General features: G+C 38.4%; 2 protein-coding genes across 2 annotated transcripts; both read left to right on the top strand.

Moving 5' to 3' along the window:
* The first annotated feature begins 335 nt into the window (after window positions 1–335).
* LOC109994344 (guanylyl cyclase-activating protein 2-like) lies at window positions 336–5,033 on the top strand. Its single transcript, XM_020647640.2, has 4 exons — window positions 336–700; window positions 812–961; window positions 2,295–2,403; window positions 2,505–5,033. Exons 1-4 carry the CDS (start codon window positions 503–505, stop codon window positions 2,630–2,632), a joined length of 585 nt encoding a protein of 194 aa, XP_020503296.1. The 5' UTR covers window positions 336–502; the 3' UTR covers window positions 2,633–5,033.
* A 1,811-nt stretch (window positions 5,034–6,844) lies between these two features.
* On the top strand, window positions 6,845–10,651 carry LOC109994339 (guanylyl cyclase-activating protein 2-like). Its single transcript, XM_020647634.2, has 4 exons — window positions 6,845–7,232; window positions 7,345–7,494; window positions 9,192–9,303; window positions 9,398–10,651. Exons 1-4 carry the CDS (start codon window positions 7,032–7,034, stop codon window positions 9,538–9,540), a joined length of 606 nt encoding a protein of 201 aa, XP_020503290.1. The 5' UTR covers window positions 6,845–7,031; the 3' UTR covers window positions 9,541–10,651.
* The last annotated feature ends 2,917 nt before the right edge of the window (window positions 10,652–13,568 follow it).

Genomic DNA, 13,568 nt, shown 5'->3' with positions numbered 1-13,568 from the left:
CACATAACCTTGTACACCCCCCCGAGATCTTCGGAGCCTCCTTCTAGGTTGCCGGTACCCCAGGTTGGGAGCTAATGCCCTAACCTTTAGAGACACTGTTAAGTTACATCATATATTCAAAACTGCAGTTTTGAGCTTTCCTTGCTATTTTTACATTATTTTATATTTTTTCATTTATTAGGCCCCATGTCACACTTTTGGATTTGAGATACTGTACCTTTAACTTGCATGTCGGAACAAAACCTGTACTGTGAGTTTGCTCTAGTCCTACATTTAGCTTCAGTCCCAATGCACTCAGAGAGAGGAAACCCCAGCAACCTAATTCCTGAGTAATCCTGAGGCCACACTAATCACCTGTCTCAAACGTAAACTGTAGCTTTTGGATTTCACAGGGTATTAAAAAAAGACCAGAGTGTGAGATGTACGTTTCAAGTCAGGCCACTCCATAGCGGAGTTTATCCAAAGGCTGCAGGAATATGGACTGATAAATGAAAATCCAACAATGGGACAAGCACAGCCAACAGAGAACAGTGAGGAGATTGATATCATAGCAATTCAGGACATGTATAAAAAATTTGTGAATGAGTGCCCGAGTGGACGACTTTTTCTGCACGAGTTTAGGCGCTTTTTCGGTGTGGATCCTACAGGGGAAGCGTCTGACTATGCGGAGAACATGTTTCGAGCTTTTGACAACAATGGGGTGAGAGAGTAAAAGCTGTTGCAGCTTTGTGTTCTGTACTGTACCAAAATGTGACAAAAATAACCCAGTTCTTACTCCCCTCCCCCCCTTCACATTTGACCAACCTTTCAGGACAATACCATTGATTTCCTTGAGTTTGTGGCAGCGCTTAATCTGGTTTTCCGGGGAAGTCTGGACCATAAACTGCGCTGGTCATTCAAGGTGTATGACAAAGACAACAACGGCTCCATAGACAGGAAAGAACTACGTTCAATAATCGATGTAAGTCTTATTCGATTTAAATAACAAAATGTCTTTTGGCTTTATGGATGCAACTACTTTTCTAATCTTCAAAAAATGTATATTCCTTCACCCTCTTACTGTTCACAATCATTCTTCAAATCTACTTAATTTTGTAATTTTAGAAACTTTTATTTACTGAGTAAACATTTTGTAAACATGTTGATATTATAGCGAAAGAATGGGTGTTGCTAATAGCATTAACAACGGCTCTGTCAAGTGTCCCAGTAAGCTATGCCAGTGGCCAAATAAAACTCATCCATAGTGACTTCACCGAAAACATCTTCCCTCAATGAAATGTCTCTTTTGAATCTAACTGAATCCAAATATAAATCCATCTTAATATGGTTAACTTTCAGCCTTGAGACTTGACTTATAATCTAACAATGTTTACTCTCACCATTTAAACCAGTGTTCCCAGTATTTAGCAGGAGGGGTCAAGAAAAAAACATTCAAAAATGAAATATTCATATTAGATGTGGAAAAGTCCGTTTTCCTCTGGACAGGATAGTGGAGTGTGGAGTGACGTTTTTTTTCCAACAAACAATCACGTTGCTTTTTCCTAAACTACTCTGCGACCATACAAGCATTTCATCTGTTGAGTGTTTGTACCGATGATGACCACTTGTGACTTGATCGCAGTTTGGTTAGTTTCGAGCACCATGACAACTATTTTTACTGAAACTACTTTGTAAAATAGTATTATTAGATGATAGCTTGATTCCTAATGTGAAATAGTTCATGCCAGAAAGGAGCCATTGTCAGTTGTAGTTTGTACTAAAATAGGATTATGAGTTATGTTAGCTTGTTTGCTAATGTTAGAGCTTAAGGGCCATGGGCAGTTGCAGTTCGGGTTAAAATAGGATCATTAGTTACGTTAGCTTGATTGCTAAGGTGAGTTTTGGTACATGATGTCTTGTACCGCCATATGGAGTTGTGCACTAAACTTAAGATGAGTCATTGCTGAGTTTTGGTTTCACTAAGACTTGAACTGTTTTCTACGAGGTCGTGTGTTTGTTTTAGCCATAAACACCAATTATTCTATTTTTAAGTTGTGTTTTTGTTTCCAATGTTATTATTTTCATTTTTTCTTCATTTAAAAAAGCACAACACTTGTTACATTTTCAATCGATTTGAAAATATGTCAGTAAAAGCTTACACCTATATGTATCTTGACAATGTAATTTATTAAAGTCAATCAGCATTAGTTAGAGTGCACCATCACTGATAGCATTACTTTATGCTTAAGTGGGTTTATATGGACAAAAAATTATCATGTACAAAATACAACTGTTCTCTTCTTTTCTCCATCTAGAGTATCTATCGATTAAAGAAAGGTCAAAAGACAGGGGCAGATGATGAGCGACTTACAGTTGATGAGGTTGTGGATCGAATCTTCCAGGCAGTTGATCGAGATGGAGATGGTAAGCATATATGTGCTTTTATAGTCTGAACAGACACACTGATTAGTTTTATGTCGTTTCAGCGAAGAGGAATTTACCTTTATGTTTCTATTGCTTCACAGGTCATATCAGCATGGACGAGTTCATAATGGGCGCGAAGCAGGACCCCTGGCTCTTAAACATGTTGAAGTTGGATATGAACCCTGCCAGATGGATTATAGAACAGAGGAGAAAGAGTGCACACTTTTGACATTTAATAGCCAATACATTTTTACTCTGAACTCGTGGGATTTGGCATATATGTTCTTCTTCTTCTTGATGGTCTCGATATTATTGATGAAGATGATGATGGTTGTGACGATGGTTTTTGTTTGATAACGATGACTTGTAAGATGGTTTCTATACTGATTAGAGCTCTTTAGAACTGCCGTCAATGTTGTGCTTTGCCTCTGGTCACTTCCTGTCAGCACCTGTGTGTCCAATCGGACTCAAAGCTGATCGTTTGCTCTTACTGATATTGTTCCCTTTTTTCTTGATCCTTGCTTGTGTTGTACTTTCTGATGTACCTCGCTTTGGATAGAAGCGTCTGCTAAGTGAATTGTAGAATTGTAGAATTCTTCCAGTGCAGCATTATGCATTCAAGTTAGCAATAACTAAAATGTAATTTTTTGGTTTGCATTTAAAAATACAAAGGTCAAGTAAATTATTATAAAATAAGTCAAGTAAGACTTCGATAACATCGATAATGTTGCAAAATGGGTTTTCCTTTATTAGGCCTAGCCTATGCACAAAAATGAATCGGTTAGCTATAAGGTCTTTAAGTTTGGTTTGGATTTAACTAAGTTAAACTCTACTTACCCAAGGTATGGTACTAACTTACAAACTTGGAATGACTTAAAAGAAGTACACTCTCTTAAAGGGCCCATATTATGCTTTTTCTGGTTTTATATGCTCTTTAGTGTGTTTTCCAAGTGTCCTGTGCATGTTTAGGCACATCTATTTGCAAAAATTCAAAGTCTGCGGTAACGCGGCTTCTCCTACGTACTCCTGTTAGCTGCAGCATTAGCTGCATGTAACGTTCGGTTCTAGCCCCCCTCGAAAACAATTTGTCAGTGTGAGGTCTTGTCAGTATGATATCACTGATCTAAGCCCATTGGCTCGTTGTGGCAAGCCCAGCAGCTCATGTTGTATGCCCGTTAACTTCTGTGGCACACCCACGATATGCCGTAGCCTGCGGTAGCACAGTAGTGCTAAGGTGCTAATGTTTTTGCTCCCCGGCCCTCGGAGCCAGAGTGGCTGAGCGACTGACCAATTATGGCAGAGCCGACAGGCCAACCAATCAGATCAGACTTGGCACACGTGGGGACTCTGAATTTGGGCACTTCAGAGCCTTAGAGAGAGAGTCAGAAGTGAGCCGGTGCATGGAGTGGCAGTACATGAAAACAGACACTTTTTTCGAACTTTAGCTATTGTGAACATACTTTAGTAGGTACATAGATTAAATATATGAACCCCAAAAAGGGCATAATAAGGGCTTTTTGAATAAAACCACAATTTTCAACCAATTTCACACAAAAATCAAACCCTGGTCTCCTGGATGAAAGGGCAGGGTTTGTTTGACCACTTCGTTGCATCCATGCACCTTCCAATCTGTTGCACTAAACCGCCACCCAAAGTGACTTTTATCATCCTTCATTACCAGACATCAACAGCATCAAAGCAACAAGCTAGATGCAATAGCTAGAAATAGAGCCTCAGCTCATTTAAGGATACCCATTTTCATATTTTGAATTGGCAGTTATCGGACCATGCTGCCTCATTATAAAGGTTGGAATAGAGAACTGGTTGTGGAAGTATAAAGATATTTCCCATGCGGGAACAATCCTAAAAAAAAACATTTACGGCTTATATCCAAGCTCCTCAAAATGTGTTTAACCACATCTTACTACTCAATATTTTGTGCTTATATATTAAATATATGAATGTATTGCTTTCAAGCCACAGCCTTCTTATTATGCAGTGTCAATATGTAACAAGTGAATAACTGTAATGCCTGCCTTTCTATTGTTGTTGTTTTTTTTTTTATTGTTAATCACCAAATATTAACCTTAATAGCACACAAATGTTTTTCTTGCTGTGTATACTGAAGTATTCCATATACAACTCATATTGTTTTAGCTAATATTGTTGTTGTTAAAAGAACATTTTATCATTTATTAATTTAATTTAACAAAAACATGAAAAGACGTCATCATGTGCAGCTCTATACTCTTAAATGTGTCAGTTTTGATTAATCAAACCCTGCAATATTTAACTCAACAACTCAATGTCACCTGTCTCTTATACAGACCCCGTCGCAGAGGCCGTGGGTTCAAATCCAACTTTGGCTCTTTGCTGCATATCATTCCCTACTCCTCCTTCCTGTCTCTTTTCAGCTTTCCTATCCAATAAAGGCAAACTATTTAACATTAAAGTGCTTATTCTATATTTTACACAATCTAGCTGACATTCAGTCATACACACTCATGAACCCCATGAATTTACCCTTTTACTAGCTCTAGTGCTTTACCATTACCACTTACTGTCATATTTTTCCTTATGTAAATGAAACATTCTGTCACTCAATAAAGTTAAAACTTTGGTCTAAACTCCTGAGAAGAAATGGGGCATATTTCTCTACAAAACATCATAGTGACATCATAGTGGGATTCTGGTAAAAAAAAATCCCCTCCCCTCCCCTGATATTGCCACCCATGGACTCCACCCCCAGACTAGAGCAACATTTTTGCGCAGGTCTGCCATTTTTATTCTCACTAGCGAAGGAGTGATGTCTACCGGGAAAACTCAGTGTGGGGTTCATTGTATTTAAAGAGACACACACCAAAACTGAGCGCTCTGAGAGCTGGTTTATACAGGGTCACAAACCTCCTCTGGTGCTTGATTCATGTTATATTTTGACCAAAGCACAGCACAGATGTTTCATTTAGACCGCAGGGGACTGTTTGAAAAGGTGGAAAAGGGGTACAATATGCCCTTTTTTTACCCTACTATTAAAATATAAATCCATTAAAATGAAACAAAAAGACAATTGTAAGTAAATCTGTGACTTTTTGTGGTGATTTGAACAGTTTTGCATAGTGACATAATAGATATTATGGATGTTTAAGGTGGTGAATGTGATGGGTTGTGCTTTATTCAAAGATACATTTAGGTTGTCAACAAAGATGAAAAGTATGTGAAAAAGAAATGTGGGTAAACATTTTGATTATCATTTTTTAGGAGTTTTAAAATGTTTGGGTCCAATTCATCACAGATAAGTACATTTGAGTATAACAGGATGGTTAAATAACACAGTAAGAGTGAATAGCAGGAACTTATAGTTTAATTTCTAGGACACAGGGATGCATCAATAGATTAAATAAGCCTATTCTCGCCCTGAAAAAGTAGTTTAAGAGATTGATGTTTAGATGGATCGTATTGTAGGAGCTGAATTATTTAAAGCTCATATGGCTAGGGAAAGCTCTTTCTAAAAAGAGCCTCTCTGCACATGTGCAGTCTGTACCTGTGTCCAGAGGGAAGGGGAGTAAACTGCTGGTGGAGTTCACGCCCTGGATCATGTATAATTATGGTTACTTTGTGGATCAAGGATGAAGCGACACAATCCAATAAGTTGAGGGTGGGAATACCAATGAGTTTGCTGGCTAGATCATTTATATTTTAGGGTTTCTTTCTATTGAATTAATGGCGCCATAAAGAAGAACTGTCTCAAAAATGCTTCTAGACGAGAAGATCGGTCAACAAACTATTGAGATATTTAACAGAAAGCTTCACTGATTATGCTTGTAAATATCCATTTTAATTAATGAATAAGGTTACTATCCAGTATAATGCCACTCTATTTGAGAGACTCCATCATCCTTAGTGTCTCTCCTATGATGGTGAAACGGTGGATTCACCAAACTTTTGGGCGGACTGAAGAGCATGTGAGTTGTTTTTTTGACAATTTTGATTGGGAAAATTATCAGATATACCATGGTACACTGGATGTTGATCGGTAAAGATGGGATCATATAGTAAATGAGTGATGTGAAGATGGTAACATCATCTGCATATTGTAGTGGATGGTTAAATAATCAAACTTAACTCATTTCCTTTTTTCTGGTAAGAGCTTTCAATTTGAATTCAGCTACCTTTTAGCAGTGAAGAGAGCATGACATAATTCGGACATTATGAAATGCACTACAAAGTACTACAGTACATCTGGTTATATACAAGGGCTTGAAGTCACATTTTCGCAGTTGCCCTTTCAGTAAGCCAGAGCATAAAGGGAACCAGTGACCCTTGGCTGCTAAAGGTTCAAGATAGGATAAGGCGTGTGGATTAGCGCTTTAAAGACAGCTTGACAACAACACTGGCTAAAAATAAGCTTATTGGTAGGTCGTGGTCCAGCATCACATTATTACACACCTTTCAACTCTCGACCCCTGAGCTGATGCAGAGACCTTTGACAGCAGCCATGAGGACACTACCAGACGATTCACTGCAGGATTTATCTGGAATACTACATTAGTAATGCATATGTATTTATTAATTTCGCATACAAAAGATTATTTTTCGGTTTTGCTGGAGTGGTAGGATTTGGACTAAACATGGGACAAAACCAACAAGCACAGTACCAGGATGTCGAACTGGAGTTAATAAGCATCCAGGACCTCTATAAGTCATTCATCAAGGAGTGCCCCAGTGGATCTTTGTACCTGCATGAGTTCAAGAAGATGTTTGGAGTACAGACTGGCACACCCGAATCTGATTACATGGACAACATCTTCAGAGCATTTGATATGAATAACGTGAGTAAAATTTTGAGTCCTCAAATAAATGTCTGGGCAATATGAACAACCACCATAATCCTCTGTATAATAGCATGTTTAGGTTAGGATAATAATGTTTTCCTGTTTACAGGATAACACAATGGACTTTATAGAGTATGTGGCTGCACTTAATCTTGTCCTCCGAGGAAAACTTGAAGATAAGCTGCGATGGTCCTTCAAGGTGTTTGACAGCGACGACAACGGTTATCTTGACAGAAGCGAACTACGGAAAATTGTTAAGGTAAAAAGAAGTGATGATGCTTTTCTGAGGAACTTTGCTTACACTTAACGCTTGCTTCATTGCATTCGTGGCTGAGTTACAGCCTTCGGTCGCTTTCACATATAAAGTTTGGTGGACTTTAGGGGTGAAGTTGCGACAGTGTTGCATTTTTAATTTGGTTCGGTTTGCTTTCAGACTGAAGTTTGTCAAGCACAGCAAAGCCTGTCAAGTGTGTATCGTAGCCATTCATCACAAGTTGGGGCTGTAGTTGCTTTCATGTGGTGTCGGACACACCTGAAAACGAGTTTCGGAGTTGGAAAATGTACATGAACGCCTGCTCAAGTCGGAACAACCCGACCTGGTGCCCGACTTTCCGACATATTTGTTATAAACATGGGGGACAAAAGATGTTTTAATGTTAAGATACTTTTTAATATACTAATTCACATATTGCACATCAACTTTTTGCGCAAATATAACGTGTAACAGAGACAGTACACACATTGTCTTCATAGAATCCAAGTTCTTTGTTGTTGTTGTCTAATGCTGCACTATGTCCTGAAAGTAGACAGCAAGACAGTGGAAGAATGGCATCCTGTGGCGCGACACAGTTTTGCAGTATTTTCATCTATAAAATGGGGATAAAGTTACATGTAGGCTGTGTCAGGGTAAACTGGCATATCGTCAGGAGCGATGTGTAGATTAACCACAGTAAGCACAGGCAGGAGCACGTTAACCTGTAAGGAGGACTGAAGGTTGTTACCAATGCTAACATAAGCACGAAAAACCTACTGATGTCGTTTACAGACGGCCAAATTCAACCCACGACTGCATTTTGGTTCACTTCACTCGTTTGGTTCGGAATGCTTTCTCACCGACGGCGAACTAAACTCTGGTGCACTTGGAAGAGTTTGTTTGAAACCGACTAAACGGTTTAGGTGTGAATGCACCCTAGTTATGCTTTTAATAAATGCCAAATCTAATATCTTGTATTTGGTGAAGAGATGATCTGATAGTTTAAATATAAAGATGAATCATCCATGTCAGTCCTAAGGAAACTGAAAGTGGTTGAAGTTCCTGAAAAAGGTGGGTCTTAATGAACTTCATCCAAGTCCAGTTGCAATTGGATTTAATTTAAGATTTGATCTTTCAGAAATGTTCAAATCAAAACTTTTTAATGTAGGGTTTTATACGTATAGGACTTTCAGGACAACATGGAACAGCTTAAGCAATCTCAGTCACAACCCAACTTAAATGCAAACAAATAGCCTGTAGCTTGGTTAAATAGGTACAGAGATGGTTTAAGCTCAAGGCTAACATGCTGACATCTCAATAACTTAAGGTCAGTCACTTTGTGAACTTAATGTTTTGAAAAAATAAATTCTTATTTGCTGTCCATCAGCCTACATGATTGAGTTGTAGGGGCTAGAAGTGGCCATGTGGTAGGGTAGGTAGGTGGTATCGACATTGTCATACCTAGAGCTCGCATCAACACAACCTGGGTCAGTTCAAGGTCGCAGTGACGTTTTGGTTTGCAGTGGTAACTAATAGCCATAGGGTAGATGATAACTCTTCAGTAATGTATAGGGACATACAGGCCATTTGACTGACTTTAGTATCTCTTGACCTAGCTATGTCACTAGCTTGACTACAAACCACACAATTTGTCAACACTAGAATAAAATCAGAAACAATCAAATTGCTGATTTGTCTTTCAGATTATTTACAGAATAAAGAAAGGCTCTGTGCTCGATGCAACAGGAACAGTGACCCTCACTTCTGATCAGGTGTGTGAGTGCATCTTTCGAGAGGTCGATGTGAACAGCGATGGTAAGTTGACTGCATACTCAATCAAAGTCCTTTAAAGATGTTTGGTTCCCTTCATGTTAATGATGACCTCAAAGCTGTTCTGTTTGTGCTGTAGGTGAGATTACACTTGAGGAGTTTGTGGTGGGAGCTCAGAAGAGTCCGTGGCTACAGAGCTTCCTAACACTTGATGTCAATCCTAATGGATATGTCCACAAGTTCATGTGTGACAGGAAACTCGTGGAAAACAAAGACTCCTGAAGAAGACCATTTTGTTCTGCCCAGCATGCCAAATGGAAAGGAAACTAGTTATGAACTGGGAATCATCAGTGTGTTTGAAGACTTGTGTCACCTTTGTTGAATTACAGCATTGTGCGGACTCTATAAGCACTCTGGAAAAGTCTTTGAACTCACATGTGCCCCTCTACACTATGAGTGTGTCAAGGAATTAATTCTGGTCCATTACATGAGATTTCAGTGGAAATCAGATTTAATTTTATTTCAACTGATTGTGTGGCCTCAAGTTGCTTTTAAATGTGATTATGTCAGTCATTTTAAAATATATCCCCATATTTTTTCATAACAACTGAATGGAACCAGCCATAGCTGTTTTTTGTATTTCTACAAATGGGAAAAGAGAGCAGTCATGCTTGCTTTATGTCTCTTGTGGAAACTTGAAAACAGCCAACAAACAGAAGCTGCCTGTTTAAAGGGACACTCCTGCCACTAACATTTCAGCTTTCAAGAGGAATCATTCAAAAGTCTAAAATTGTATTTGATAAATACACTTTTAGATAGACATGTCTCCAAACTCTACTCCAGTGATTGTTATACAGAACTTCAAGTGTTCAAGCCTAGTTCAATTTGATGACCATCCTTTCTTGACAAACCTGGCATAGCTCCTCCTGCAGCACAGGAGAAATTACACATTGTTACCACCTTTGACTACTCAGCTTGACGTGTTTGGATGCAGTGTTGCTTTCAATTCTCAAAGGATGATTCAATAATGTAAAAAAAAAAAACCATCATGATTAAGTCCTAAACTCCCTGAATCGATGTTATCCAGTCTTTTGTGTTATATTAATGTTTGGTTAAAACACGAAACACACACAATGTTCTAAACAAGCTGTTTGCTAAACTTTGCCTTTTTCCACAATAGTGTGACCCATCGAATAACGAATTGTGATTTGTTGTGTATTTTTTGTTGCTGTAGATATTTGTTGGCAGCCATGATGTCTGCTAAGTCGTTTTGCATAAAGCATATATTGAGTTTCAGTTCTCAGATGGTGCTTGCATTGAATAATAACTACAACTTCCTTTTTATGTATGTGTGTAATGCCAGTGATTACTGCTGTGCAGCATTAAAATAGATCTATTGAGTCATTTTCCCTTGTTGTCGTACTAATGCAATGGTGTGTGATGCAACAATACAGTTTCCCAGTGGCGGTGCTTTTACACATTTCACACCAATGTCTGTACACCTGTTATGATCCCTAAAGATGACATTGAAGTAAGCATTTCCCAAGAGCAGAATTGGAGGAATACGTAAGTAGCAACATCTTGTGTTGACAACAGGCACTTACTGGTATCTATAAAACATTCAACTTTATTTCCCCCAAGGGAAAATTTGTTTTGCAGCCAGGTGAAAACAAGAAACCCATAGAAACACAGGTACATAGATTCAGACAATAGAAACAGCATACTCGTTCATCGTGTAACAGCAGGAAACGTTGAATGATTAAAAATGTGCATTATGTACATTTTGTCCCCAGCGGATATAAAATTAATTCAGCAGAGGCAGGGCTATATAGACCAGAGGGGGGGAAATCCCCCTCCCCCTGGCAAATCGCAACCCGGAATGTAAACAGCCATATTTTTACCTCTGACTTTACCCAGACATGTTTCTGCAAGTTCCCTGAGGTGAGCTGAAGTCTGAAAGCAGCAGAAAATACTAATAATTCACCTTGAGCAAGTGGGAGGATACTAAGGAGTATTAGGGCCACATTAAGGGGTTTTGTTGGAGTGTTTTTTTGCTTTAAAAATCGCTACTCTATAAAAATCTTACAAATTGAAACTACCATCTTTTCTGTAAATGTATCGACAGAAAGCTGTGGGTTTTTACCATAGACTGTAAATATTACTGGACGAACCCTGACCCGTCTGTTACATAGGCAGCAAATGAGTCCAATCGAGGGCCGCATCCATATTGGATTTGCAGTCTCAACCTAACTTTGGATCAACAGTTGATCCAAAGTTGATCCAAAGTAAGGCGGGACCGGCGGGACTTAACTCCGCCCATTCAGCTCGACGTTAGCAGTCCACTTCACAGCATAGCTAACAGCTAGGCTGCTATCATCCCCTATTCCTGCTCGTCCGGAGTTATCGCTATAAACAATAAGTTAACATTTAACTTTTCTACAACACAGTTAAAACGAATTATATTCAATGCAAATATTTAATTAAAGTCTTAAAACTACACTTTTTAAAATATACAACTATGGTTTGTCAGAGCAGTTACTAGACTTTGTCAGTGTTAGCAGAGCAATACATTAGAAAAGTTTTATCCATAGACTGTAAATAAATATTTGAGACATCCAGAAGAAATCAATATTACAAAGCATACAGTTCATGTTACTGTTCTGAGAAAAAGAGGAATGTCTGTGTCTTATATTTACTGATGTCAACAGCGATGTGGGTAAACATATTATATAATAATAATAAATAATAATAAATATTTAGTATTTATTATAAGACATTTGTTTTCTGTAGAACAATGTGAAGTCATGGAGTCTGTGGACAGTGTCAGCTTCACACCAAAAACTTTAAGTATTAGAATAAATAGTGTTTAAGACTGGCATCTATTATTATGAGTTGTAGCTACCTTGTTCAATATTATTCCTGCAGATGTGGCTAATAACAAAAAAACAGCCTGAGCTGTCACATGTAGTTAACTGTCTATTTTGTCTTGTCTGAGGCATTAATTGAACACGTTTGTATTTCTCCTATAGACACAGTGTGGATTATTGGTGACTGGTCCATCGAGGTGCCCAGAGAGCTGCAGAGACAGAGGAAGAAACCTGAGCCTCAACAACATCTGCATTTGTTGGTTCTTCTGGGGTGGACTTCGGTTGCTTCTCTTCAACAGCTCGCTGTGAGGGAGGTCTCCCCCGGATGGCCTGAGTGATGACACCCACAGGCTGAAAGCTGAGGCTGAGGCGTGTTTTAAGCGTCCTGACAAACCGTTACACCGCACCCGCCTGTCAAGCTGGTCAGCTACACGCCTTATTGTGAATAACTCTTATCCTTCATCAAATCAAACGACTACAGTGTGTCGATCGAGACATGAACTAATCACACCTATTTGTTTGTTTTGTACCAAGCTGTAAACATGTTAATCTCTGCTGTAAAAACAGGCTTTTTGAATGTAGTTTTTCAGATTAAATTAATATTTCTATTTAAATGCACTCCTTTTTTTACCGAATACTAATGTAGTTCATTTCTTATAATGGGATGGAACAGAGTCATTGCAAAATGATGACCTTAAACACAGCCCCATTTTTAAATCAAGATACATGGAGAGTAAATAAGATCAATAACTTGTGAATAAAAACACAGTTAAAAATGATTTAGAAATGTAGTCTTCCCAGATCAATATCACATAATATCAACTTCTCCCATCTAAACTGGACAAAGGGTTTTAAAATGGGAAGAAAGTTGTTTGGAGGAGATCTATTTTTATTTGAACAGCATGAATACAGTCTTCCAAGGTGCAAACCCTCCTCCTCTTGCTGAAGCCTGTGGAGCTCCTTCATGTACTGCCGTCTTATCTGCTGGCCATCTTCTCTCAGCAGAACTTCAACTGTTGAAAAGTCATTCTGAAGAAGCTCGAGCATGTGACATGGATCCAGGAGAACATGGACTTTTAGTGAGGGGTCTTCAGGATGGCAAAGAAAGAGAGAAAATAGCAGTTATTCATTAAATCAATTTGTTTGTGCATTTTCTGTATTCATCTGTGTGTAAGAGTACATTTATAAATTCAACAGTGTACTACCCAGACAACAAAGGTACAGTATTCAGGTAATCAACATCTATTCAAAGTTAAGAAGATAAACCTTATTGTAATCATTCTATTTTCAGCTCTCTCACTCACACAATGATATTCCACATCAAATTGTCTCAGATTTTGTATGAGGAAAAATTAAGCAGTTTATTGTGGATAGTACTTCATCTTAACATGAAACAAATATAACCTGAATTATTTAAATCATTAACAGGTCCCAACTCTCTGT

The sequence above is a fragment of the Labrus bergylta genome, chromosome 3 (genome assembly GCF_963930695.1).
Source record: "Labrus bergylta chromosome 3, fLabBer1.1, whole genome shotgun sequence".
NCBI classification, from domain to species: domain Eukaryota; kingdom Metazoa; phylum Chordata; class Actinopteri; order Labriformes; family Labridae; genus Labrus; species Labrus bergylta.
The sequence above is the reverse complement of the archived record's forward strand: the minus strand, read 5'-3'. Positions and strand labels throughout refer to the sequence as shown.